Source organism: Apiotrichum porosum (assembly GCF_003942205.1).
Source record: "Apiotrichum porosum strain DSM 27194 chromosome Unknown scaffold_6, whole genome shotgun sequence".
In the NCBI taxonomy this organism is placed as follows: domain Eukaryota; kingdom Fungi; phylum Basidiomycota; class Tremellomycetes; order Trichosporonales; family Trichosporonaceae; genus Apiotrichum; species Apiotrichum porosum.
Window position 1 is genome coordinate 890,707 of NW_021167113.1, and position 23,427 is coordinate 914,133.

Sequence of the window (23,427 nt, forward strand, 5' to 3'; positions counted from 1 at the left end):
CCGCACACCTTGTCCCCCGCACACGATTACAGCGTATCTGGAGATACGACGGCCTCCCACGCCTCTCACGGACCGCGGGGGACCCGGGGACAAGACCGCACATCACCTATCTGCCCAATGGGCCCCGCCGGTCTCCGCGAGACCATGTGTGGAGGCGGCGTTTAAGCCCATATGCCAGTATCAGGTAGGTCCCAATGGTGATTGTGCGCGCCACTGGGCTATCGCTGGGGCTGATCGGCGTGAGAATGGAGATAAAACGCAATAGTGGAGATAACGCTGATAAGCCAATTCAAATACAGACTGCCTTTTGCCTCTAGTGGGAAAACAGAAACAGCAGCTGGCGTGTGGGGGACAGTCAGTCGCGTCGAGGCTTGCATTCTCGTCCAATGACGTCCTGTCTCGACGAAGCACACCTCCAGCTCTGGTGTCAACGTCGATCCTTTGGGCGCGATTACACACACCTCGGTGCCGATTTTTTCGAATTTGTGCCACCAAAACCAATGCCTGCCTCACTTATCACTGCCCACCTCAGCGCTCCACTTACCGCTGGGTCACAAGACAACTGTATCAAGCAGTGCCTTCCGCGAGCTTAATCGAGCCCGCAATCGCGATCGGGAAATCAAAATCGTCTGGCAGGAACGAGGTGGTGGAGCTATTGCTCCACCCCAGCGAATTGGTACTCGTCGGTGACTGGCTGCCCCCACTCGTGTGATATCTGTGCACGATGGGGGGGCGAGCATATCCCAGACAAAGCCGACCGGACCCCAGCGTCCCCATGGTGCCCCCCTGCCGCTCCACTATTGGCGGAGACGCCGCCGCTAGATGGGATACGTGAGCGCTGGAGACGCTTACTTGCCAGTAGCCTCCTCAGTGATCAGTGGAGCTGGCAGCCTGGCATGGCAGTGGCCCAAAGATTGTCCCAATGCCAGTGCTATCGATATCGTCGCGACACGGAACAACTGCTCCGCGGTTACTGCCACACAACCCGTGCCAGCGGATCTGATACGCGCTGAAGCGAACAAGCTTGCGCCCAGCCTCCTTCGCTTCGCTTGGGTGGGAGCGGGGGCCTGGCCCGAATGGGTCACATGGACGGAAACGCGACGGCAGCGGAGTTGGAGCGCTGGCCTCGACAGCGGAGCACAGATCCTGCCGGCTGGCATGGGAGCAATGTGGCATGGCCTGAAAGAAGATACAAACAAGCACAAACAAATGCCAGAAAAACTCGCTTTGCCACAACTGATCTACTTTATCCACACCGTCCACCCGCCTAAGCCTTGCCCTCGTCTATATTTGGCAGCGTGCTATACCTGGCACACAGACCGACCTGATTACAGTCGACTCGCCCAAAGTGCGACTGACTTTCCTGTGTCCTTGCTTACCTGAGCGATTTTGCCTGGATTTTGTCTCACTTTTGCCATCCGCCCTCACTCCATTGGCAGATGGCAGCCAGCAGATACTCGGAACGGAGCATACGACCGACCCTCAGTGCCATACTCTGCGAATCGGTGCAGGCCACAGGCCACAGGTGCAATGCGGTCCGGCTTGGCCGACCGAGTGTGCCTCCGGGCCGTATCCACACACGTCCACGTCTGTACGCACGCACGCCACACCGGCGCGCGCGATGTAAAATTCTCTGACACACACGTAGTGCACAAACATCCAGTGGCCAGCGGCCAGCGGCGCCATGGTTCCGGGACGCTGCGAACCCGTGCAGGCGACTGAGCCGACGGGGAGGGGAGAGGGAGACAAACAGCAATGCCGAGGCCGAGGAGGCCGAAGGGAAAGCCGACTGGACCCTGTTCGGAAACGGCGCCCGCAGCGTTATCATCGAGAAAGCGTAAGAGTGTTCGTCTTGGCCACGAGCAGCAGCTTGTTCCGGCTTCGGCTTCGGGGTGTGTACACGGTGTAGCGGACGCGGTCGATCCGCCCCGCCCCGCCCCGCCGCCGCCGCCCAGCCCAGCCCAGCCTCTCGCGTCACTCGACCCCCCCGGCACCGGCGTGTGTTTCGGACACTGCCGCCAGCGGCGCGTGCTCCCTGTGGCATCTGGGGTGGTGGGCGGGCGATGTGCTTCGTTTCCCGACGACCATGTGCCGATGGGTGAAGTTGATGGCATGCGTTCCGACATCGGAGAGTCGCGACGGTGAACGAATCAGTGGCCCAGTGGCCAGTGGGTAGGTGAGGTCAGTGTCGGAATCGCGGTCCGGCGCAGGCAGCCAAAGGTCGTGTGTACCCCCAGGAGTTTAGGAGCAAGTGGGTGACGATGGGCCTGAAAGGTGAAAAGGTGAGTAAGGGTGGATGGCCAGGAGTACAGGAGACACGCACGGCCCGTGTACCGACGTACCGACGCCTCGGCCGGCGCCATGCCATCCGCCAACCGCCACTGGTCCGACACGCCGGTGGTGGACTTGGCGCGGAGCGTTGCTGGGGCCAGCAGCACACTGGCTGGCTGGCTGGCTGGCTCGCTGACACGCTGGCACGTTCACGTTGGGACTGTCCGGGCGCCGACCAAGGTCGGCCACTGAACCAACAGTGAGCGATCCCCGAGCTGACATGGTGGGCTGGCGGGTCTTGGCTGCAGCACACGACAAGCCATGGCATGTGTGTCTGCACAAACAAACAATTTCGAACTGGCTCATTTTCGAACGCCGCGACTCCCGTTTAGGGGTTTACGGCGCGATTAAGGGTCTTTTGCCCACTGTTTTTTTGGATTCTTCTTTGGAAATGCCAGAAGAGCACGCAAAATGGTTTGTTGACCTGTTGGGTGTGCATGGGATCCTTTGTGCTTGGCCTTATCCTCGGCCTGCGAGTGGCCAGGACGCAGATCTGGCCATGGGGGGGACGCCCACGGAGTCGGTGGGCCCGAGGCTTGGGACCCCATTCCCCGGTTCGGTGTCCTGCTGCCCCGTTGAGCGACTTTTGTGTGTGGCCAATGAGGCCGCCGAGGCGGGCCATGTGCTCGGTCCCGGTTCGCAATGTCGCAGCGCGCAGCACGCAGTTCGCCGGGCCATGATGTGCGTCCGTTCGTGAAAGCCAAGCAAAAAAAAAGGACAACGAACAAGACACCAGACCGTTGGGGGCGAGGACAAGACATATTCCGCATTTGCAACAGACCCAAAGACCGTGTGTCACCGACGGACTGCGAGTGCTCACGGAGAGATGCATGTGGGTGCAGGAGCAAGAGCCAGTGTTTGGCCTGTAGCCTGTAGCCGCCTGCAAGCAATGAGATCCACTCCGAGCCGCCCGACTGTGGGTGAGCAATTGTCTCGCAAATATGATTCTGATTGTAATGCGGGCGCCTCAGGGGCATTGGAGATGGATGGGGGTTGGCGGGAGATCGAATCTAGGTCTGGAGCCATCGCATCGTTCCTTTTCCTGGAGACACCTCTTTGTTTTTGAAAGTCCATTATCTGTAGCGATCGCCGTGGAATTATGGAGGAATTACGGAGAGGAATTATGGAGCGGTAGCAGTAGCGTTCCTCCTGTTCCAATCAGCAAGTGGCACAATCCACAAGCCATGTGGGGGTGTGGGCATGGCTGTACTGCTTGGATCTGCCACACCCCAGCAACCACAAGCAAGCGCTCGCAAGGAACCACCAATGTGCTCGGCTGTGAGCCAATCAATAAGGATTAATCTAAACAGGAAAAAACCCAAAACAGGCGTTGATGGTGCGGCAGCAGCGGCGGCAGTAGCGGCAGTAGGCGGCAGGTACCCGCATACCATACGCCTCAAAGCCGCCGGTTGGGGCGGCACGACCAGCCCCCCCTCTCCATGCGCGCACCACGACAGCCAGCCAGTCCAGCCATCCACAGCCATGCCAGCCATCAAAGCCTCCCGCGTTTTGCTCTCGTCCCCTGTGCCCCGAAGAAGACCCAGAGCCAGGGGAGGAAGGGAGAAGGTGACGTTATGATCGACATGACAGTCGGCGTACGCACTCACACTGTGGATTTCTGCGGCTGGTGGCGGCTGGGAGCGGTAACAGCAACGCACAATGTTCGTGCGTCGTCATCTGCCCCCACCAGATCAGGATGGATATGGGTTGCTTGTGTCGTGTTTGACAGCTCTCACGAGAGAGGCAAGAGACGCGACACACGCCCGATATGACAGCAATGCACAGCGATCTGCATAGAGACGAAACGAACGCGAGTGGCAGCACGGCACGCGGATTAACAGACGAGCAATGAACGAATGATGCACGCAGAGCTCTACCTGACGGTTGCTTCCAGGTCTCAGCCCGCTGTTGCTCCACCGCCGCAGTTTAGCCGCAGGCCGCTTGGCAGGTGCATTGGCAAGCATTATCATACGGGTGGGATGTGATTCGACCCAACGAACGCTAGCAGCAAAAGCAAGCACGAGGGAGATTGCATCAGCGATTCATGCACTCTGGCAAGAGGACGTGCGGCGCCCTGGGTGTGGTTGATGAGGCAACTAGGCGTTTCTTGAATACTTGAGAGGTCAGGAGCACACTGGGACTCTGGAACTCGCGAGCGAACGAAGCAGGTTGGCGGCACCCAGCACTCTGGTACTCTGGCCACCTGGGCGGCCCTCTCCTTAGCCGCTGAACGCCATCGGGATCGCCAAGCTCCTCAGCACGAGGGCTCACTAGCCCACACGACCACCTGACTTGAGCCGACTACAACGTTCGCACGTGTACGACACGGCGGCGCGCAGCATACCGAGAGCTGGCCAAGCGGGCCAAAGCTGGCGCTGACGAGGTGGCGGCGCTGGCCTCGCTGGCCTCGTCCAATACCGAGGCTAACGAACGCTTTGCCCGCTGTACCGTTAGTCGCCGTCGTTCAGTTCCCCGCCCATATCCATTCCTTTTGGCGCTGAATTCTGACCGACCCGGTCCCCACTGACCAACGGTCAAAGAGCGGTCACAGGATCACAGGGGTGTGTGTTGGTTCGTCGAGGACCCTGCCTGGAGCTGCCTGCTGTGTACTGTAAATGAGATTGCGACTGGATGGGACGCAGCCACCGTCGTCAGCGCGCCTCAGTGGCCGCCCTGAGTGACTACATGCCACAAAGAACGCACCACCCACACTGGCGCTGGCCGCTGGCTGGTGGCCGCTGGCTGGTGGCCGCTGGCTGGTGGCCGCTGGCTGCTGGCCGCCGATCGCGATCATCGTACACGACAGGATAGTGCGTCAAGAAAGGCAAGGTGGAATCATAGGCCAGGGGAGTGGGTGGCAGTCAAGTGATCCATCGTGCTACCCACTTGTCTCATGTCCAGCAACCCAGCTGTTGGAGATCGCACGGCCTGTACAGTCTCTGTGCAGCACAGCAAAGTTCACTGCTGTCCCGCTCGGTTTCCCTTGCCCACATGCCAAGACCATCACTAGCCGCCGGCAGGAATCGTTGGGGAGGGTCATATGTGGGCGGGTGCAGATGATCGCCGATAAGCGAACGGCACGGCAACAACGACAATGGACCATTGGGGTCATGTGAGGTGTGTCTGGCGCTCCCGTCGTCTCCTCGTCTGGCACAATGTGCCCGTCTCCGTGTGGGCCAGGTCGAGTCGTGCTGAGCTGCAGGAGCTGCTGAGTTGGGTTGGGTTGCAAGGTACAAACCAGAGGAACCGAAACGCCTCGCGCGAGGAGCGGTTCTGGGAATTCTGACCAGCAACAAGCAGCAAGCAGCAAGCAGCAAGCAGCAAAGCACAACCAGCGTCGTCTCGCCTCGTCTCGTCTCGTGCCACAACCCTCTCCTGGCCCTTCCCCCGCCCTCGCCCTCGCCCTCAACTTGCCCTCGCCCGTTGCCAGATGTGCATGCGTTTGAAACGAATGCGACGTGCGGGGCAAGGTCAGGCCCGGGGCGGGGTTGTGGGGAAAGTGACGGCAGGCAGGCTGCGTACCTGTGCTTTCATTACTGCCCGCCCGCCCGCCGTGTCGTCGTCGCCGTCGTGCTCGTGAGGAGCGAGAAGCAAGAAGCGCCCGAAGTGAAACTGACAGACAGACAGCAAAGGAGCCAGCCTGGTGTACGAGACCCGCCGATCACGGCCGCCTGACCTGGCCTGGCCTGGTCGTCTGGACGCCGTTGGCACACGGCGTTTTCTGTGCCACACGGCCTTGACTTGCCGCAGGAACCGCTCTGGTCCAAGGCCCATGACCACGACCGCGAACCGCACGTCTCTGTACCTCTGTGGCGTCGTCTGGTTGTCCGGGGAACATGTTTCGAGAGAAGTGGGGGAGGGGTGAGAAAGGACAGACGAGTGCTGCGAGATCCGGAGGGGAGAGTGGGAGGAATGTGAAGAGCCGGGGGGATAAGTGAGATTGTGCATGATACCACCCGAGGCCGGGGCGGGGAGCGATGTGTGGGATGTGTGGAGCGACGAGTGCGGGTGCGCTTGCTCTTGCTCTGGCTAAAGCTCTGGCCCGTGAAACACCGACCAGTACACCGAGCTCGGTGGCCGATGCTGCCTCAGCACCGACTCGGCGCACGCCATGCAGCGACTTGTCACCTCATGGTTTTTGTGTGTTGTGCATGTAGCAACAGGTGGTCGATGGCTAGTTCCAGAGCCTCCAGAGCCGTCCCAAGCGACCAGGCCGATGGAACATTGAGCGCTGTTATCTCTGCACCCCTCATACTACAGCACATATCACTGGCTGGAGCTTGCATGCGACCGCCACCTGGCCACCTGGTCGTGTGCCTCGCCGGAACCGGAGCGGTGGACGTGTCCTGGATCACCGGCCGGTGAAACACCTTGTGCCAGGTTTTTTGCGTCTTCTCTCTTGCATGACTGGCTGGCTCGTCACGATCCTCGGGGCTTGCCCTCTCGGCCGAGCGAGGCAAGGCCGTGACCGGCGTGGTGGCGGCGGAAGAGGCCAACGACACACCCCGCCGACATCGAAATCGAAATCGAAAAAAAAGTTACACTTCCTGGTGCCTACGCAGTCCGACCCTTTTGCCAGCGGCGCGAGAGCGTCTCTGCGGTGTGCCCTTCTCTCTGGCTGTCTGCCCTCTGCGCTCCCGGCCCGCCACAAGGCCCAGTTTCGGCAATCAAACATGGGCGCGAGAGCAAAACAGTTCGGTCACTCCGGTCACCTGCGCGGCCGGCCAGCGCCAGCGGCCGCTTGCGTCCGTTCGTCCACACGCTGTCGCTCTTGTCGGGGTGTCGGATGAATGCGACTCTCCTCCAACACTGCTGCATGCGCATGCGCATGCAATGACGACGGGGTGGAGGTGGCCCGCACGATGCGAGCGATAGCGTGGACGTCGACAGTGACGACGGCTCACTGCCGTCCGCGGCCGACGGGGAGATTGGGGAATTAACCCGCCTATTGTCCTGTTTAATCATTTGTTTAATTTTAATTTTTAATGATATTGTCATCCACTGATCATGGACAGTGCCAGATCGGCGGAGATCTAATGAACGCAGAATGACTGACTGACTGACTGACCGACCGGAATTTCCCTCTGTCCCTTTTTTGTTTTCCTTTCTTCTGTTCCCGCCTACGGCTCGCGACGGCATTCGACCGATGGGCACGCACGCCATGGCCTAGATGAGATGCGAGATGCTAGCGAAATGACGACCATGGCGTTCCACAGCCGCGAGAGGAGCATATCCACGGGCCCACACGGGGCCTGAGACATTGCGATACGGCATTCCGTCCCGGCGGCAATGGCGCGGCTGGAGCATGCAGCCCAGCGGTACAGCAGTGTGTGGTGTGTGTGCCAGAGCAACGCCCAGGCGTGGCCGTGGTCTGTGTGGTCTGTGGACTGTGTGGTCTGTGGTCTGATGTCAGCGTGCCGCCGCCACTGGCGCCCAGCGCCCAGCCCAGCTTGACGCGAGGAACGGACAACCACATTCGGCAGGCTCGGTTGGAGGAGCGTGGGTCGTCTGTACGTCGCTGGCGTTCTGGGCGGTTGCCCTCTTTGTCGGACGTTTGTCACTGGCTGTCGCCCGCAATCGCCTGGTGTGTCGCAGAGGGAGAGGCGTCCGCATCCGCCGCGGGTTTTAGCGATGGTGTGCAGCGCAGGTATTCCGACCCGACATCGGAGGTCAGTCATTGGGCACACGGCGTCGCCCGAACGGTCGTGCGTGCGGTGGTGGACAGCGGTATGCGCGATTTCATGCAGCGAGACGGTCTTGAGAGAGAGGGGGGAGAGCGCACGGCACGGGTGCGAAGAGGGGGTGGGTGTAAAGGGCAGCAGGGATGGAGAGCAAAGGGTTTGCGCATCTGGGACAAACACGAGGGTAGCACAGACGACACAGACGCACAGAGAGTGACAGCGTAACAAACCCCGTCCATACTGCTGCTGCCAGGGAATGGACTGGGTTGTATTTGGACCATGGCAAAATTGTACAGGACGAGCCACGGGTGGATATCCAGGATGGGTGGGGTGGAGCTGATTGAGTGGGAGTTGCCCGTCTGGTGGGCCGTGAGTTGCAAACCCTGGGCAACAGGTGGCTTGACGGGTCAAGGGCCAGGGGAGAGACAGGGAGGGAGCCCAGCGAGATGCAGTTTGACACAGCCAGAAGCACCGTTTAACAGCGTACAGCGTACATGCACCGGGGGGGTGCTTGGCGTGTCTCCTGCTGGGACCTGTCTCGACCTGCCTGTTTGGGAGAAGCGCATCGACGGCCGGATAAGCGTCATCACGCAGGAGACGCAAAGAAACAGGCTCGGTTGGCACCTGTTGCTCCTGGCCCCCTTCTCCGTCCCCCCACCCACCCCGCCCGTCCGCCCGCGGCCCCAAGAGATGACGAAGAGCGGCTGGCTCGGCTGGGGGGCGACGGCGGCGGGCGGCTGGACCGAAAATGTCGCCTCTGGCTCAATCAAGCGCTATCTCCAGCAGCAGCAAACAGTGAGAGCGAGCAGCCGCGCCGCCGCGCCCGCGGACAGAAACGAGCGAGGAACGGGCATGCCAGCAGAGCCCTCCTGTGTCTGTCGGCCGTGTGTTGTCGTCAGCCCCCAAACTGCCCCCTCATGCCCCGCGCGACCAGCCCCAGCGGAGCAAAGGGATTAGTAGGCAGTAATGCGATCATATGCAGGTGGTGGTGGTGTGATGTGATGGGCCCGGCCGTGGACGAAAGAGCAGCAAAGTGAGCGCGCAAAGAGCAAAGAAAGAGGCACGACAGCGCGGGCGGCAGGACAAGCGTCGTAGTAGTTGGCAAGGAGGAGGAGGGGCACATGAGCAAGCAGCAGCAATGTAGCATAAAGGTGGAAACAGTGGGCCATACTGGGGTGTCTTTTTCCATCCTCTCGACCGTCTTCTACAGCCGCCACTTGTGCTCCTCAGCAACCCCTCAACCCATCGCTCGTCCGTGCAACACACCGCACCCCTCGCGAGAGCAAACACCCCACCCAGCGTGTGCACCCAACTTTTTGCTCCTTTTTTTTTTTTTTCTGCCCCCGATTTGATCCCTATCCGAGGCCATTGCGCTTTTCCCCCCGTCCGTCCCCCTCTCAGGCGTTGACGTAGACCGGCGTCGCCAAACAAACCTCTCGCCCTCTCTCGTCTCTCTGGCCCCCCACCCCAGGCCACCCACCCCCTTTCGTCCGTCTGCCTGCCAATCACAGCCCAGTCATCCGGGTCACTGCCGTATTTAGATAGACCCCCTCCATCGCCCACTTTACTTCTCTTCCCACCTCTCCCCCCCTCTCTCTCCTCACCTCTCTACCCCCCTCTCCCCCCCTCTCACCCCTCTCTCCCCCCCGCTCTCTCTAGACCACCATGTCTGAGAACGAGAAGCACACCCCGGAGGAGGTCCCCGTCAAGTAAGTACCACTCCACACCATCGACCCCCCCCCCAGCCGCCAAAACAGCTCCACCCCCCCCGGTGGACCACAACATACCCCCACCCCCCTTCTTCCTCTTTTCTGTGCATATGTTTGCATCGTGAAGCGAAAGCTCTACTCCACACATACACACACCGGCTATGCCGATCGCACGTGTGCTCTAGCAGTGCATTGCGCCCAGCATATCGCTCCACTGCCCCCACTGCCCCATTCCCTCTCTCGCACCCATCGCACCACCACCGGTCACCGTCCACATGCTGACTTTCCCCCAGGGAGTCCTCCCTCCCCGCTCCCGCTGCCACTCCCGACTCCGTTGCGGAGCCCGAGAAGAAGAAGCGCGAGTACAAGGACATGGAGGAGAAGCACGAAGGCGATGCCCACGCCAAGGTTGACCTCAACACCGTGAGTAGTCGTTGTTTGCGCACACCCACCGACACCTGGCTGCGGAAAAGCGGGCAAGAGGGGCCATTCCCCCCCCTCCGTTACCTCCTATCCAGGGCCGGGCCTGTCTCGCAAGTGTTTGAGATCACGTGGCTGACCGCGGCGCTTTTTTCGCTTTGCAGATTACCCTGACTGCCGGTGACCTGTACGACAAGGACAAGGTCGACATTGAGCACGTTGTCATGGAGGAGGTCTTCCAGCTCCTCCAGTGTGACGACAAGGGTCTCACCGCCACCGAGGCTGCCAACCGTATTGGCATCTTCGGCCCCAACAAGCTCGAGGAGAAGTCGGAGAAGTGAGTAACAAGAAAAAAAGGGACAGCCATCCGGGACCAAACATCCCGGATGGGGTAACAGAATTGCACCCCAGGACCCTGAAGCTGACTCGTTCTTCAGCGTCTTCCTCCAGTTCCTCTCGTTCATGTGGAACCCCCTCTCGTGGGTCATGGAGGGTGCCGCCCTCGTCGCCATCGCTCTTTCGAACGGTGGTGGCAAGCCCCCAGACTGGCCCGACTTTGTCGGTATTATTCTCCTTCTCCTCGTCAACTCGACCATTGGTTTCGTCGAGGAGCGCAACGCCGGTAACGCCGTCAAGGCCCTCATGGACTCGCTCGCCCCCAAGGCCCGCGTGAAGCGTGACGGTGTTTGGGCCGAGGTCGAGTCCGCTGAGCTTGTTCCCGGTGACCTCGTCGCCTTCAAGCACGGTGACATTTGCCCCGCCGACTGCCGTCTCGTTGAGGCCATTGATGTTTCCATGGACCAGGCCGCCCTTACCGGCGAGTCGCTTCCCCAGGGCAAGAAGGAGGGTGACGAGTGCTTCTCGGGCTCGACCTGTAAGCAGGGCGAGTGTGAGGGTATCGTCATCTCGACCGGTCCCAACACCTTCTTCGGCCGTGCCGCCACCCTTGTCGGCCAGGACAACGACCAGACTGGACACCTCCAGATGGTTCTTGCCCGCATCGGTTCGTTCTGCCTGGTCTCCATCGGTATCTTCGTCGTCCTCGAGATCATCATCCTCTACGGTGCCCCCTCGTTCCGCTACTCTTACCGCGACGGTCTTGACAACATTCTTGTCCTCTTGATCGGTGGTATCCCCATTGCCATGCCCACTGTCCTTTCGGTTACCCTCGCCGTCGGTGCCCAGCAGCTCGCCAAGCACAAGGCCATCGTCACCCGTATCACTGCCATTGAGGAGCTTGCCGGTGTCACCATCCTCTGCTCGGACAAGACCGGTACCCTCACCACCAACAAGCTTACCATCGACAAGGAGAACGTCAAGTGCTACTCGCACTGGGACGTCGAGGGCGTCTGCCTCCTCGCCGCCTACGCTTCGCGTACCGAGAACCAGGACGCCATCGACGGCTGTGTTGTCGGCACCCTCGCCAACCCCGCCGACGCCCGCAACGGCATCGAGCTCCTCGACTTCAAGCCCTTCAACCCCGTTGACAAGCGTACCGAGATCACCTACCGCGACCACGCCGACGGCAACAAGCTCAAGCGTGCCACCAAGGGTATGACTGGTATCATCATTGAGCTCTGCTCGCGCAACAAGACTTCCGAGCTCGAGGACCGCCTCGAGGCCGACGTTGAGGAGTTTGCCCGCCGTGGTCTCCGTGCCCTCGCTGTCGCTTACGAGGATGTCCTCGGTGAGACCCCCGACGCCCCCGGCTCCGGCTTTGAGCTTGTTGGTCTCCTCTCGATCTTCGACCCCCCTCGTTCGGACACCAAGCAGACTATCGACGACGCCATGGCCCTCGGTGTCAAGGTCAAGATGGTTACCGGTGACCAGCTCGCTATCGCCAAGGAGACTGGTCGCCGTCTTGGTCTCGGTGACCACATGTACCCCGCCAAGGTCCTCAAGGACGGCCCCGAGCCCGGCTCCAAGCACGCCAACCTCGACGAGATGATCATGGACGCCGACGGTTTCGCCGGTGTCTTCCCCGAGCACAAGTTCGAGATTGTCAAGCGTATCCAGGCCCTCGGCCACCTCTGTGCCATGACTGGTGACGGTGCCAACGACGCCCCCGCTCTTTCGCGTGCCAACGTCGGTATTGCCGTCGAGGGTGCTACCGACGCTGCCCGTGGCGCCGCCGACATTGTCCTTACCGAGCCCGGACTTTCGACCATTGTCCACGCCATCTACGGCTCGCGTGTCATCTTCCAGCGTATGCGTAACTACGCCATCTACGCCTGTGCCGTCACCATCCGTATCGTCTTCGGCTTCGCTCTCATGGCCTTCATCTGGAAGTTCAACTTCCCTCCCTTCATGGTCCTTATCATCGCTGTTCTCAACGACGGTACCATCATGACTCTCTCGCTCGACCGTGTCCTTCCCTCGACCACCCCCGACTCTTGGGACCTCGCTGAGGTCTTCGCCTTCGGTATCGCTTACGGTGTCTACCTTGCCGTCTCGACCATTGCTCTCTACGCCGTCATGCAGGAGACCACCTGGTTCGAGGACACCTTCCACGTCCAGCGCGCCGCCGACGACAACAAGATCTCGCACATGGTTATCTACCTCCAGGTTGCTATCATCTCGCAGGCTCTCATCTTCGTCACCCGTTCGCACGGCCCCTCGTGGACTGAGCGTCCCTCGGTTGCCCTCATGGCCGCCTTCTGTCTCGCCCAGCTTATCTCGTCCATCATTGCCGCCTTTGGCGACTGGGGCTTCACCAAGGTCCAGGGTATTGAGGGTGGCTGGATCGGTATTGTCTGGATCTGGAACATCGTTTGGTACGTTCCTCTCGACCTCATCAAGTTCATCATGAAGAAGACCGTCATCGCTTGGCTCCAGGCCCGCAAGGCCGCCAAGCAGCCCGAGGCCCTCGTCGACGAGAACGGTGAGCGTCTCCACCGCACCGCCTCGCGTCACGAGTCGCTCTACTCGAACCGCACCTCGTTCCTCGGCCGTGCCGCCGGCGCCCTCAAGGGTGGTGCCAAGGTCAACATGTCCAAGAACGAGCTCCAGCGCTTCTCGTCCATCCAGGCCCAGCAGTCGGGTGCCGCCCTCGCCCGCGGCGCTTCGCGTCACTAGACGTTTGCTTCGTGCGAACCACCCCCCCCTCCTCCCCAAACCCACCACAAACCCTCATCTGCGGTATATCCCCACCGCATCCCCCAACCTCACGTTAGCTAGCCTGTAATCGTGTGCGACCATTTGCATCACATACACACATCCCCCTTTCTTCTCCCTCTCGAGTTGATGGTTCCCTTTCTGGTTCAAATTCTGAAAAGACCGTCCATCTCGAGAGAAATCCGCCCCCCACCCTCCCTACCTCACCCAGGCTCAAACGTTCCCTTTTCTTTAAATTTGAGCTGTTCTAATTTAGCATTTGCGATGCAAGTGGTCGGCTTAGACTTGATAATAAAATAAACCAAAACAAAACGTTGCATTGGGACACTGGCACTGACTGACATGAGTCTGGCGCAGGACTGACTTACGACTGCCACAAACATGCTCTGCCCGTAGTGTGCACCACTCACTCGCACGTCGTCCCACTGCCGGGGGCGTGCTTCTCGCCTGTCACACCACACGCGCCCCCCCCACGCACACACGCCTGCGCGCCCGTCCACGGCCTCATTGCTCGCGACTGGCTGGCAGGTCAATGCGGGCGCCCACAGGTCCCAGGTCAGAGAGGCTAAGCGAGCGTGTGGGAGTGGGAGTGGGAGCGAGAGAGCGAGAGCGATACGGGCTATGTGTGGATGTGACGAATCTGACATGACATGTCGTATGTGGCTGACTTGGGGGACGGTCAGGCGCCGTGAGACAAGGGGGTGGGTGTGGGTTGGTGGATGGGTGGTGGGCCGGTGCCGTGTTGGGCAGGTCCGCCGTCCGTGTTCGCCTCTTTGGCCTGAGCGTTTGCAGCAGCAGCAGCACCCCAGCCATGAGCCAGTTGCAGGTAACACGCCGAGCGCCACCGACTGCAAACGTCCGCAACGGCCACAACGGCCAAGCCCCCCCGCCCAAACCCAAGCCCAAGCCCCAGCCCCAGCCAAACCCGACGCCAGCGGCAGCCAAGCGGCAGAGGCGCCGAGTGGTGAGGCGTCGAGCTCAAGCCCAGAGCCGTCATCAGCCGCCATGCCATGTCTCTATTGCTAACTGAACGCACGGCTGCCGATCAATGCCGATCAATGCGGACCTTCTCTGCACCATTTTGTCATTTCTTCCTCCTGTTGATCAGCGGATCAGCGGGACCAGCGGATGGTTTGGAAAGGAGCGAGAGCTGGAGCACACGCGCGGAACGGAATAACCATCTGGATATGGCCATGGATGGTTGTCTCTTGTGTGCGCACGTTTCCCAGAGCGACGGCCGTACGGCGTGCGGCGAAAGCAGAGACGCCCAGAGGCCAGAGGCGAGATTCGCTGGTAGCCGAACGGCCACTACCGGAGCAACGCTAGTGGGCAAGTAGACCAACCAGGCTTTTGGCAGCAATCGCGCAACGAAGCACGAGCACGATCACGAGCAACAGTACGAGCACGGGGTCAGGTCGGGTCATGTGCAAGTCCCAAGTCCCAAGCCTGCCCAAGCCCATTGCGCCATCGATATCACAGATATCACAGATCGCATATCCCATTGCTCAATAGCAGAGCAGCTGCAACGCTGGACCAACAGGTGTTAGTCCCGGCAATGCGGAAACCAATGTCATTTTCGACCTTTGGCTCGCCATGGTGGGCAAGAGGCGTCACGGGTCGAGCGGGACGATCACGAGGACGGTGGTGCTCTGGCGGCTCCACATGGCTCCGATGTCCGCTGATCCGCTGACCGCTCGACTAGGTGACCATTTGACCACACCATTTTGCGCGCATGTGGGCCCATGTCTCATTGGCGCGCCAAGCTATTCAACACCGTACAGGTGACAGGCAGGTATCAGTGGTCAGGTGGAGTGAGAGTAGTCACATGCCGATGGGTGTCGCCTCGGCGCGACTGTCATGCTACCGCATTCCATTTGTGACGTCAGTGGTGGCACTGCGCTGGGTATGAGCGGGGGTAGTCATGGCCTAACATGCGACTTGCGACTGGTCGGAATGCACTGGTCGAGGCACAAGTTGCCGTTGTGCCCCGTTGGAACACACGTTGGTCCTGGTCTACAGCCACCAGCGCCAACATCACTTTCTGTTTCGAGCCTGCCCGGACCGAGAACAAACGTTTGGAGAGGGATGGCGAACGTTGAAGAGGCGGGGAGCCCTCGTTCGTTTTACTTTCGTCGTCATTGGGTCAAATCTCGCACCTCAGTTGACAGGAGGGTAACAAACCGTAGTCGCGGTGACCAGATACCCGCTGCACGTGAACGGCTCACGCACGCGCACGTCACGAGCATGTTCGTTGTTGCTGACCTCACGTAGCATACCTAGACCTGCCTCCAATCGAGGTGCCATCCACTTGCGATGCGTTCCCTAGCACGTGCTATCCCCGGACGAAACACCACTTGTGTGAGTGCAGCGTCAAGGTACAGATGAGCCAACGTCAGAAGAGTCAGGACGGCAATGAGCCGGCTTTTTGTTGATCGCACAACTTCAGGTGTCGCTTGTCACAGTGAACACATCATAGCTGTGACGGTAGGGTACGCCGTTAGATAAGAGAAGAGTCCCAGGACCATCCCAGAAGTTGTGACTGTGCACTGCATGGCACTGTGCCTCGACGCTGAAAGCAGCAAGGCCGGCATAGGAGTTCGCGAAACGCAAGAGTGTGGATGTTGTCCACTCCATGTATACGCTCACCCTCATCCTCGTCACTGAAACCGGTTGCCCCACGTCCACACCGTATAGCTTCTGCTGCCCAGCCTGTCGCCGCCGAAAGATCCAGAGACGAGATGGCAAGCTGGTCGCTGGACCACCATCGGTGTTCTGTGCCACAATCGGCGATGACCGCCCGTCCCTGACAGCCTGTGCAATCTCGACACTCGGCCGCCTTATCAGTCCAAACTTCTCAACATCAACATCCACCACCATCAAACAACCATGAGCGTCTTCCGGGGCACGCTAGTCGACACGCCGAGCCCAGGCGAGCTGCGTATCCGCCGGGACCATGTCATATGTACGTCCCCAGCTATCGCACGCCTTCCTACGCTCCAGCTGACGAGACGCACCACAGCGGTCGACACCCATGGCGTCATCACCCACCTGTCGCCGGCCTCGTCCACGCCATCCGACCTCGTCGCGCAGGCCATTCCGCTGACCGAACGCGGTTTCCTCCTGCCCACATTTGCCGACTTGCACCTCCATGCCCCGCAGTACCTCAACGCCGGTATCGGGCTCGACCTGCCCCTCATGGAGTGGCTCGACGAGTACACGTACGTCGCGGAGGAGCGCGTCGACGCAGACCCCGAGCTGGCGCGCAGACTGTACGCGCGGCTTGTGGAGAGGTTGATTGAGGCGGGAACGGGGTGTGTGGTTGCGTTTGGCACCATTGGGGTGCAGGCCAAGTGAGTCTGGGGACGATAAAGAGGCAACCTGACCCCCTCCACAGCCTGATCCTCGCCCAAGCGTTCCAGGACGCCGGCGTGCGCGGCTTCATCGGCAAGCTGTCCATGGACCAGTGCCCAGTGAGCTTGTCCGTGTCGTCATCAAAGCTGACCCCAAGCGCCCGACCTATGGCGAACCATCCACCGCTGCGTCCCTTGCGTCGGTCACCGAGTTTCTGGACCGCATGGACAGCCTGACTGGCCCACTGCCGCCCCACCAACGCGTCGTCGCACCCATCCTCACACCCCGCTTTGTCCCCACGTGCTCTGACGAGCTGCTTCGCGGCCTCGCAGCGCTGGCCAAGGCGCGCGGCGTCAAGGTGCAGTCGCACATGTGCGAGAGCAGGGACCAGATGGCGTGGGTGGAGGGCACACGCGGCAAGGCCGACGAGGTGGTGTTTGACGAGGTGCGCTACATGGTAATTGTGGTGGTTGCGCTGACTCCAGGCCGGCCTCCTCACCGAGGACACGGTGCAAGCGCACGTCACGTCCTTTCCGCCCGCGCTTGTCGAGCTCGTCAAGACCCGCGGCGTCACCGTCGCCCACTGCCCGCTCTCCAACGCGTACTTTTCCGACGCCGCCTTCCCTCTCCGCGAGTGAGTCCAGAACACATCACACACACCACGGCACCTCTGCGCCTACAGCACGTCGCTGACAGCATGCAGGGCGATCGACGCCGGCGTCAAGGTCGGCCTCGGGTCGGACATTGCAGGCGGATACGCGCTCCCGATCCAGACGGCGATGCGACAGGCCGTCGTCGTCGGGCGCATGCGCGAAGGCGCGCGCCGCGAGGCGGGCGGTGAGCAGCCGCATGACGGCCGGGGGCTCAAGGTCGACTGGGTCGAGTCGCTCTACCTCGCCACCCGCGGCGGACACGCCGCCCTCGGTCTGGGCGGTGCGTTCGAGGTGGGCCTGCCCTTTGACGCACAGGAGAGTGAGTAGAGTACAAGAAACGGACGCAGTAGAATGGTGTCGGTGGCGCTGACTCTGCAGTCACCCTGGTACGCGGTACGCGCGCTGTGGGCCAGCTGGACATCTTCGACCTCGCCGACACGGACAAGTGGTGGACCGAGGCCGTCGAGCGGTGGTGGTGTAATGGAGACCACCAGAACCGTACGGGCATGTGGGTGCAGGGTAAGCGGCTGCTCAAACAGTCGGCATGACCTGGAGAGGCCATTAGAGGTCGGGTGACAACGGCCCAGACAGGTCTATGGAGAAACATATACTCAACCGTCCTCAGTTGCAACGTGTCCCGGCCAAACTGACGGGATACATCATACCCAGGCGACACCTGTACAGAAGTTAGGCCTACTCACTGCTAACCCGGCGTTCAACGCACGGTAGAACAACGTGGTCGGCGGGGTACGAGCAGAACGTTCTTTACATGCCACAACGGTCGGTCTCTCCACGCGTCAATCCACAGTGGCAAGAGTAAGCGGGACATTGAACCACGGATGCCGCTGTCGTACGGGATGGACGGAGGCGCCATGGCCGGTCCCACTCACCTCGGTGACGGCCTCGGTGTCCACTCATGTTCGGGCCAAGCTCACACACATGTCAGCCAATCTGATAACCCAAGGTTGCTATACATGGCCCATGCCAAGCAACGCTCAAGCGGACCTGCTTCGTGTGGCGGCTCGCAAACCACCGTCGCGCCCTATGCCAAGGGTTCCGCGCCCCGATGAGTCAGGTCACGGGCCGCAAAAACAAACAAAAAACAACGGGAAAATATGGTTATCTGATTAGGGGTATACGCCACACGTCCACCTGTGTGGCAGATCGGCCGACGTGCTTCAAGTGCAAACGAGTGTAGAGGTCGGCCGACATGTGGCCAATGTGATCATGGAGAAGGTGCTCTAGTTAACCGAGAGACATGAGCCGCATGGGGAGGAGGCGTTGGAAAGAGGTATAAAGAGGCCATGTCGGCCGTGAGAGAAAGACCCCACTCAGCTCGTCAAACAAATCTCAAAAACACTCTTCTCCCCCACCACAACTCTCCCAAAAAACACAACACCACAATGGTCGCCATCTCGCTTGCCCTCCCCGCCCTCGCCCTCGGTGCTCGTGCCGAGTAAGTTTCCCCTGCCCCAACTACCATCCGCTGACAAACAGTCTCACCACCTGCCAGTCGGACTGTGTCGCGCAGTACCTCTGCGCCGGCGTCACCGACTACCTCGACTCGTCGTGTATCTGCTCGGATGACTTCCAGCAGAACGTCAAGGGATGCCTGTACGCTGCCTCGTCGTGCGCCAACGACGTCCCGACCTGGTTCGACTACGCCGAGTCGGCATGTGCCGCTGCCTCGTCGGGCTCGTCGGGCTCGTCGGGCTCGACGGCTTCTGCCACTGAGACGGCTGCTGCCGACTCGACTGCGCAGGCCGACTCCAGCTCGGGCTCCGCCACGGGCTCCCACACTGGATCCCGTAGCTCGGCCACTGGCTCGGCCTCGGCTTCAGCCACCTCGGAGGCCAAGGCCGCTGCGTCGTCGACGGCCGCCTCGTCCGGCGCGCTTGGTGCCAAGGTCCCCGCCGCTCTCGGTGCCCTCGGTATTGCTGCTGGCCTCCTTCTCTGAGCCAGTCCTCTGTTAGACTTATCTCTGGTGTACTCTTGTTCCGGTCTGCGATATTAAGAGTCCTTTAAACGTTCTACCCCTTCATGCATATTTTTATTCCACTGTGCGCACCTTCCGTCCGTTGAGTCTCCGGTGACAGTTACTTTGCTGACATTTTGGCACGATTTTTTTTTTCCGCGGGGAGGGCTGGCAACAAGATACCGACACGCTGCGGGCCGCTCCCCCCTCCTTCTGCGGACCACATGTCCCACCTCCCGCTTCTTTTACGTTCACAGCCGAGGCTGCCTTCCACACCTCCCAAGTGGACGACCGGCCGAAACAACGTCGCCAACAGACACCCTAGTGGCGCGTCTCCGCCCTGCTCCCATCCACACGCGAGCGTCGTTGCCTAGAGGCCTATAGGCGAGAAGAGAAGGAGAGCAGCCGGGCTCGCCTCGAGGAGCTCACGACAATGGGATGCGGGATACAAAGATCATGCAGGGTCTTGGACGCACAGGGAAATGGCGGCCGACGACGACAATCACAAATGGCCGCGACCAAAGTCTAACATGGTTAAGAGTTGCGCAAGTGACTGGGGATCTGATCGTCCCGTCTGCGCGATCCGCAGTCGTTCTCGTAGATTATATGCATACCTTGGTGAGACAGTTCCGATGGTGTGCGTCTTGTTCAGCTTGCTTCCACCTCCTCTGGCTGCTGTCCACGGCAGTTAGCGACGCTGAAACACCCCAGGCGCCAGCTCGGGTTTCTGGTTTGTTCGCTGCCACAATCCACATGCACATCCTACCGACCCCCAAGTCTGGCCTTGGCCAAGCCTCTTCCGCCAGAGTAGGACCCATGTATCCTGCCAAGCCTCTCACTTTATTGCACAACCCCTCCCGAGAACCTGTCAGCAACGCTTCGGGGGGCGGCCTGACGCCGTAGCACGCGCTGCCATTTGGTCGCCACTGTACACGTCGGCCGTCATAGGCAGGCGAGACGCGAGATAAGCTGCCGAACTGCCGAGGGTGTGTCGAGTGCTTTGGTGTGGGCCCAAAACACATGCTGCATGTAGTCTTGGCAGCAACGACGATCAGAAGCGTATTGGACTGTGCGATCCGGAGCCGCAGCGACCGCGCGAATGGGATGGAGTCGGATGAGGAGGACACGAGGCGTGATCCGCAATGGTGCCGTCCTTTTTCTGGTGTGCCACACGACAACGTTCTTCGCTCACGGCGAATCTGTCTCTCTGCACGGCAGCTCGCTGGCCATATGTCCTTGTTCGGCTAACTGACTATTATGGACAGAGTCTACTAAGTTTGAAACTCGCTTCCTTCAAAGGAACGACCGTTATGTGCTGGGTAGCCACAAGCGACACTGGCCGTAAGCATTTCATTTATCTTCCTCCTCGTTTGGTCTCCGAGGACGCTGTTGTTCCTATCATGAGTTCACAGGCCTGCCCATAATTCCGCCCCAACAGCTAGCTTGTCCCCTTCAACGCATGGAATGCCCTCTCGACACATGGAATGCTAGGGGGGAACCTAAGGCCAGGCTCACTCTTGACATGGGACTTATTCCCCCGAAACCACATCGTTGAAGCGGAGCGCGACCCCCAATCCTTTCCAAGCATTCACTCGCTCGTCAATCCATTAGCCCCGTCACATTCCAGCCCCATTAATCTTATACACACACGCCTGCAGGCTGCGGCAGGCAGTCTGGCCACCTCTCCGGTGTATTAAGACTGTCGGGGCGGAAAGTGGCGGAGTTTCGTGAGAATTCGTCCCTGCTCACTGATCACTCAATGGCCAAAGGCGGTCTGTGGCCATGGTATCGAAAGGAACGCCCAAGTGTCCCCATACTGGTTGAGAAACATGGCTGCAGCATTAGCTGCTGCCCCAATCGACCAATCCAATACGATGAGTGGGTGGGAGGACGGATGATCAGGTTGCCTCAGCACCGTGTCGAGACACATTCACGAAGCAGAAACCCGGATCGCAACATTGGCCGCCTCATAGGTCTCACCCAGCGGGCGAGATACACGTAACTCGATGGGCGGGGATTTGTCCGGTGGTCTAGTGTGTTTTCTGAAATGTCTTCCCTCTGTGTCTTCCCTCGGTCTTCCCTCACACGTTATGTGTACCTCATACGATCCCGACGACGACGACTGCGTGACCTGGGTATTCGCTGCTCGGCACAAATAGTGTCAGAGCACACCTCTCACACGCGCCCGTTGCAACCCATCATAAAGTAGAGGCTCCCAATCATCACATACACTCTAGCTATCTCTACACGCTACACGCGTCTGTGTCTACAATGGTGTGATTATATCGCTTCAGATCCCTTTGTTGGTTGGATTGGTTGTTGGAACACCCACCACCGCCGTTAAGCGATGGTGGAAAATATGTCTCTCTCTCTCTCTAAGCCTTAGGCCTCGACGACGGCCTCCCACTCAACGCCGACCCACTCCTCGCCGACACCCACACAGTCCTTCTCGCACGAGAAGACCATGATGGTGCCCCACTCCATCTCGCTCTCGCCCTCGCCCTTGGCGAGGCGGGTGAGCTCGGCCTTGCGCTCGTCCTCGGTGAGGTTCTTGGCGGGGGCCGGGACGGGCGCGGCACCGGTGGTGCTGAGGGCCGAGGGGCGGAGGACGTTAATGAGCTGGGGCACGAGCTGGACCTCAAACACGCGCTTGCCCTTGCAGCGCGGGCAGGGCGGGATGAACGAGGGCTTGTACCAGTCGGCGAGGTAGACCTCTTCCTCCTCGGACGAGGGGGCGCGCACGGGCGCGCCGGGGAAAAGCTTCTTGAACAGCGCCGAGCTCGACGAGTAAGGGAGGGGCACGGCGCCAAAGTCGTACCGCAGGACCTGGGTCGAGCCGTCCTCGGCGCTGTCGAGGCGGCGGACAAAGCGCTCGAAAATGTCGTCGACGCCCTTGGGCAGCAGACGCTCCCAGCCCTCGTCGCGCCATTCGGCCTTCATCTCGGGGGTCTCGTCGTCGTCGCTGTCGACATCGTCCTCGTCGTCCGACTCGGGCAGGGGGAGGTACTCGTCGATGGTGGCGAGGTACTGGGCCGGCTGGTAGGCAGGGAGGGGAGGGCCGAGGGTGACGGGCTCGGTCGCGATCGAGAGGGCCGCAACGGCCTCGGTGGGGGCGGCAACGGCAGCAGCCGGAGCGGCCTCGCCAGCGGGGGCAGGAGCAGCAAAGGGGTTGGCGGCGGCCGCACCGAACAGGGGCTGAGCCGAGCCAAAGAGGCCACCGGTAGGCGCGTCCTTTGTCGTAAAGGGGTTGATGCGAGCCTTGGCACGCTCCTCAGCGGCGATGCGCTCGGCCTCGGCGCGCTTGGCAGCAACGTCGGCGACGTACTCCTCGTTGCGGGCGCTGGCACGGAAGGCGCGGATGCTGCCCTCGCGGCGCTTGCAGGCAGCACGGGCACAAGCCCACACGTAGACGGTGCGGTCGTTCTCGCCGTCAACGAGGGGTGCGTACACCTGCGCAAGGAGGGGGATGGGCTCCTGGCACACGCCGCACTTGACGGCCGCGGGGGCCGAGGAAGCCGTGGAGGGAGGGAAGGCGGGGTAGCCTCCAATGTAGGAAGTGGTGTGCGAGGGGGCGGCGCCAGCCTCGATGGGTCCGTCGGGGAGGGCGAGGAGCGTGGTGCCAACCTCCTCCTCGGACCCGTCGTCCGATGGCGGGGGAGCAGGACGGGGGACCATGGTCGTCGTCGTCTCGTCCGCCAAAGCGTCGGGGTCTCTGATTATATCGTCAGCCTCCGTTTCAAAATAATAATAATATAATAGACAGAATCCAGGAGGTGTGGGGTTGCGTGTCAGAAAAAAGTCGCCAAACTAGTATGGGATCGTCATGCCATCCATGCATGCGCGTTCGTTCCCCAACTCTTCCGTGAGCCCGGTCCACAGTGGGCGCCCACTGAACTGCCGCCAAAACGGAAGCAGACCAGCGAGAACACCACCATGGCCCGGCGGTAGAGAGGGTCGCGAAGCGTACGCACGGGGGCGTAGGTCTCGTCATCGTGTCATCATTCGTGCAACCCCTCATCAATGGAGGGTGGTGGTCTTTGGTAGAGGACAGGAGGGGGGAGAAGGAGGGCTGATATTTACCTGGTTGTGGAAGTGGAATGAAGTGAAGAAGAGAAGTGGACAGAGTTTGACCCAGATTTTGTTGCCTCGCCAAAACGGTGCGAGCGGTGGTTATCAGGTGTACACGTATTTTA

The 23,427-nt window shown here is 60.5% G+C and overlaps 5 protein-coding genes across 5 annotated transcripts; 3 read left to right on the forward strand and 2 right to left on the reverse strand.

The window, feature by feature from the left end:
- Positions 1-2,241: 2,241 nt before the first annotated feature.
- EHS24_008111 (uncharacterized protein) lies at positions 2,242-2,553 on the reverse strand (the record flags this gene model as incomplete). The annotated part of the gene is made up of 3 exons (XM_028623436.1): positions 2,242-2,267; positions 2,324-2,422; positions 2,469-2,553. The coding sequence occupies 3 exons, from the start codon at positions 2,551-2,553 to the stop codon at positions 2,242-2,244; spliced, it is 210 nt and encodes a 69-aa protein (XP_028476369.1).
- Positions 2,554-9,677: 7,124 nt separating this feature from the next.
- Positions 9,678-13,216, forward strand: PMA1 (plasma membrane H+-ATPase; the record flags this gene model as incomplete). The annotated part of the gene is made up of 4 exons (XM_028623437.1): positions 9,678-9,721; positions 10,015-10,144; positions 10,306-10,478; positions 10,579-13,216. 4 exons carry the CDS (start codon positions 9,678-9,680, stop codon positions 13,214-13,216), a joined length of 2,985 nt encoding a protein of 994 aa, XP_028476370.1.
- Positions 13,217-16,141: 2,925 nt separating this feature from the next.
- On the forward strand, positions 16,142-17,807 carry EHS24_008113 (uncharacterized protein; the record flags this gene model as incomplete). The annotated part of the gene is made up of 7 exons (XM_028623438.1): positions 16,142-16,217; positions 16,275-16,605; positions 16,650-16,725; positions 16,764-17,051; positions 17,092-17,240; positions 17,310-17,578; positions 17,638-17,807. The coding sequence occupies 7 exons, from the start codon at positions 16,142-16,144 to the stop codon at positions 17,805-17,807; spliced, it is 1,359 nt and encodes a 452-aa protein (XP_028476371.1).
- Positions 17,808-18,662: 855 nt separating this feature from the next.
- On the forward strand, positions 18,663-19,216 carry EHS24_008114 (uncharacterized protein; the record flags this gene model as incomplete). Its single annotated transcript, XM_028623439.1, has 2 exons — positions 18,663-18,715; positions 18,757-19,216. 2 exons carry the CDS (start codon positions 18,663-18,665, stop codon positions 19,214-19,216), a joined length of 513 nt encoding a protein of 170 aa, XP_028476372.1.
- A 2,400-nt stretch (positions 19,217-21,616) lies between these two features.
- On the reverse strand, positions 21,617-22,909 carry EHS24_008115 (uncharacterized protein; the record flags this gene model as incomplete). The annotated part of the gene is made up of 1 exon (XM_028623440.1): positions 21,617-22,909. The coding sequence occupies one exon, from the start codon at positions 22,907-22,909 to the stop codon at positions 21,617-21,619; it is 1,293 nt and encodes a 430-aa protein (XP_028476373.1).
- Positions 22,910-23,427: the final 518 nt, after the last annotated feature.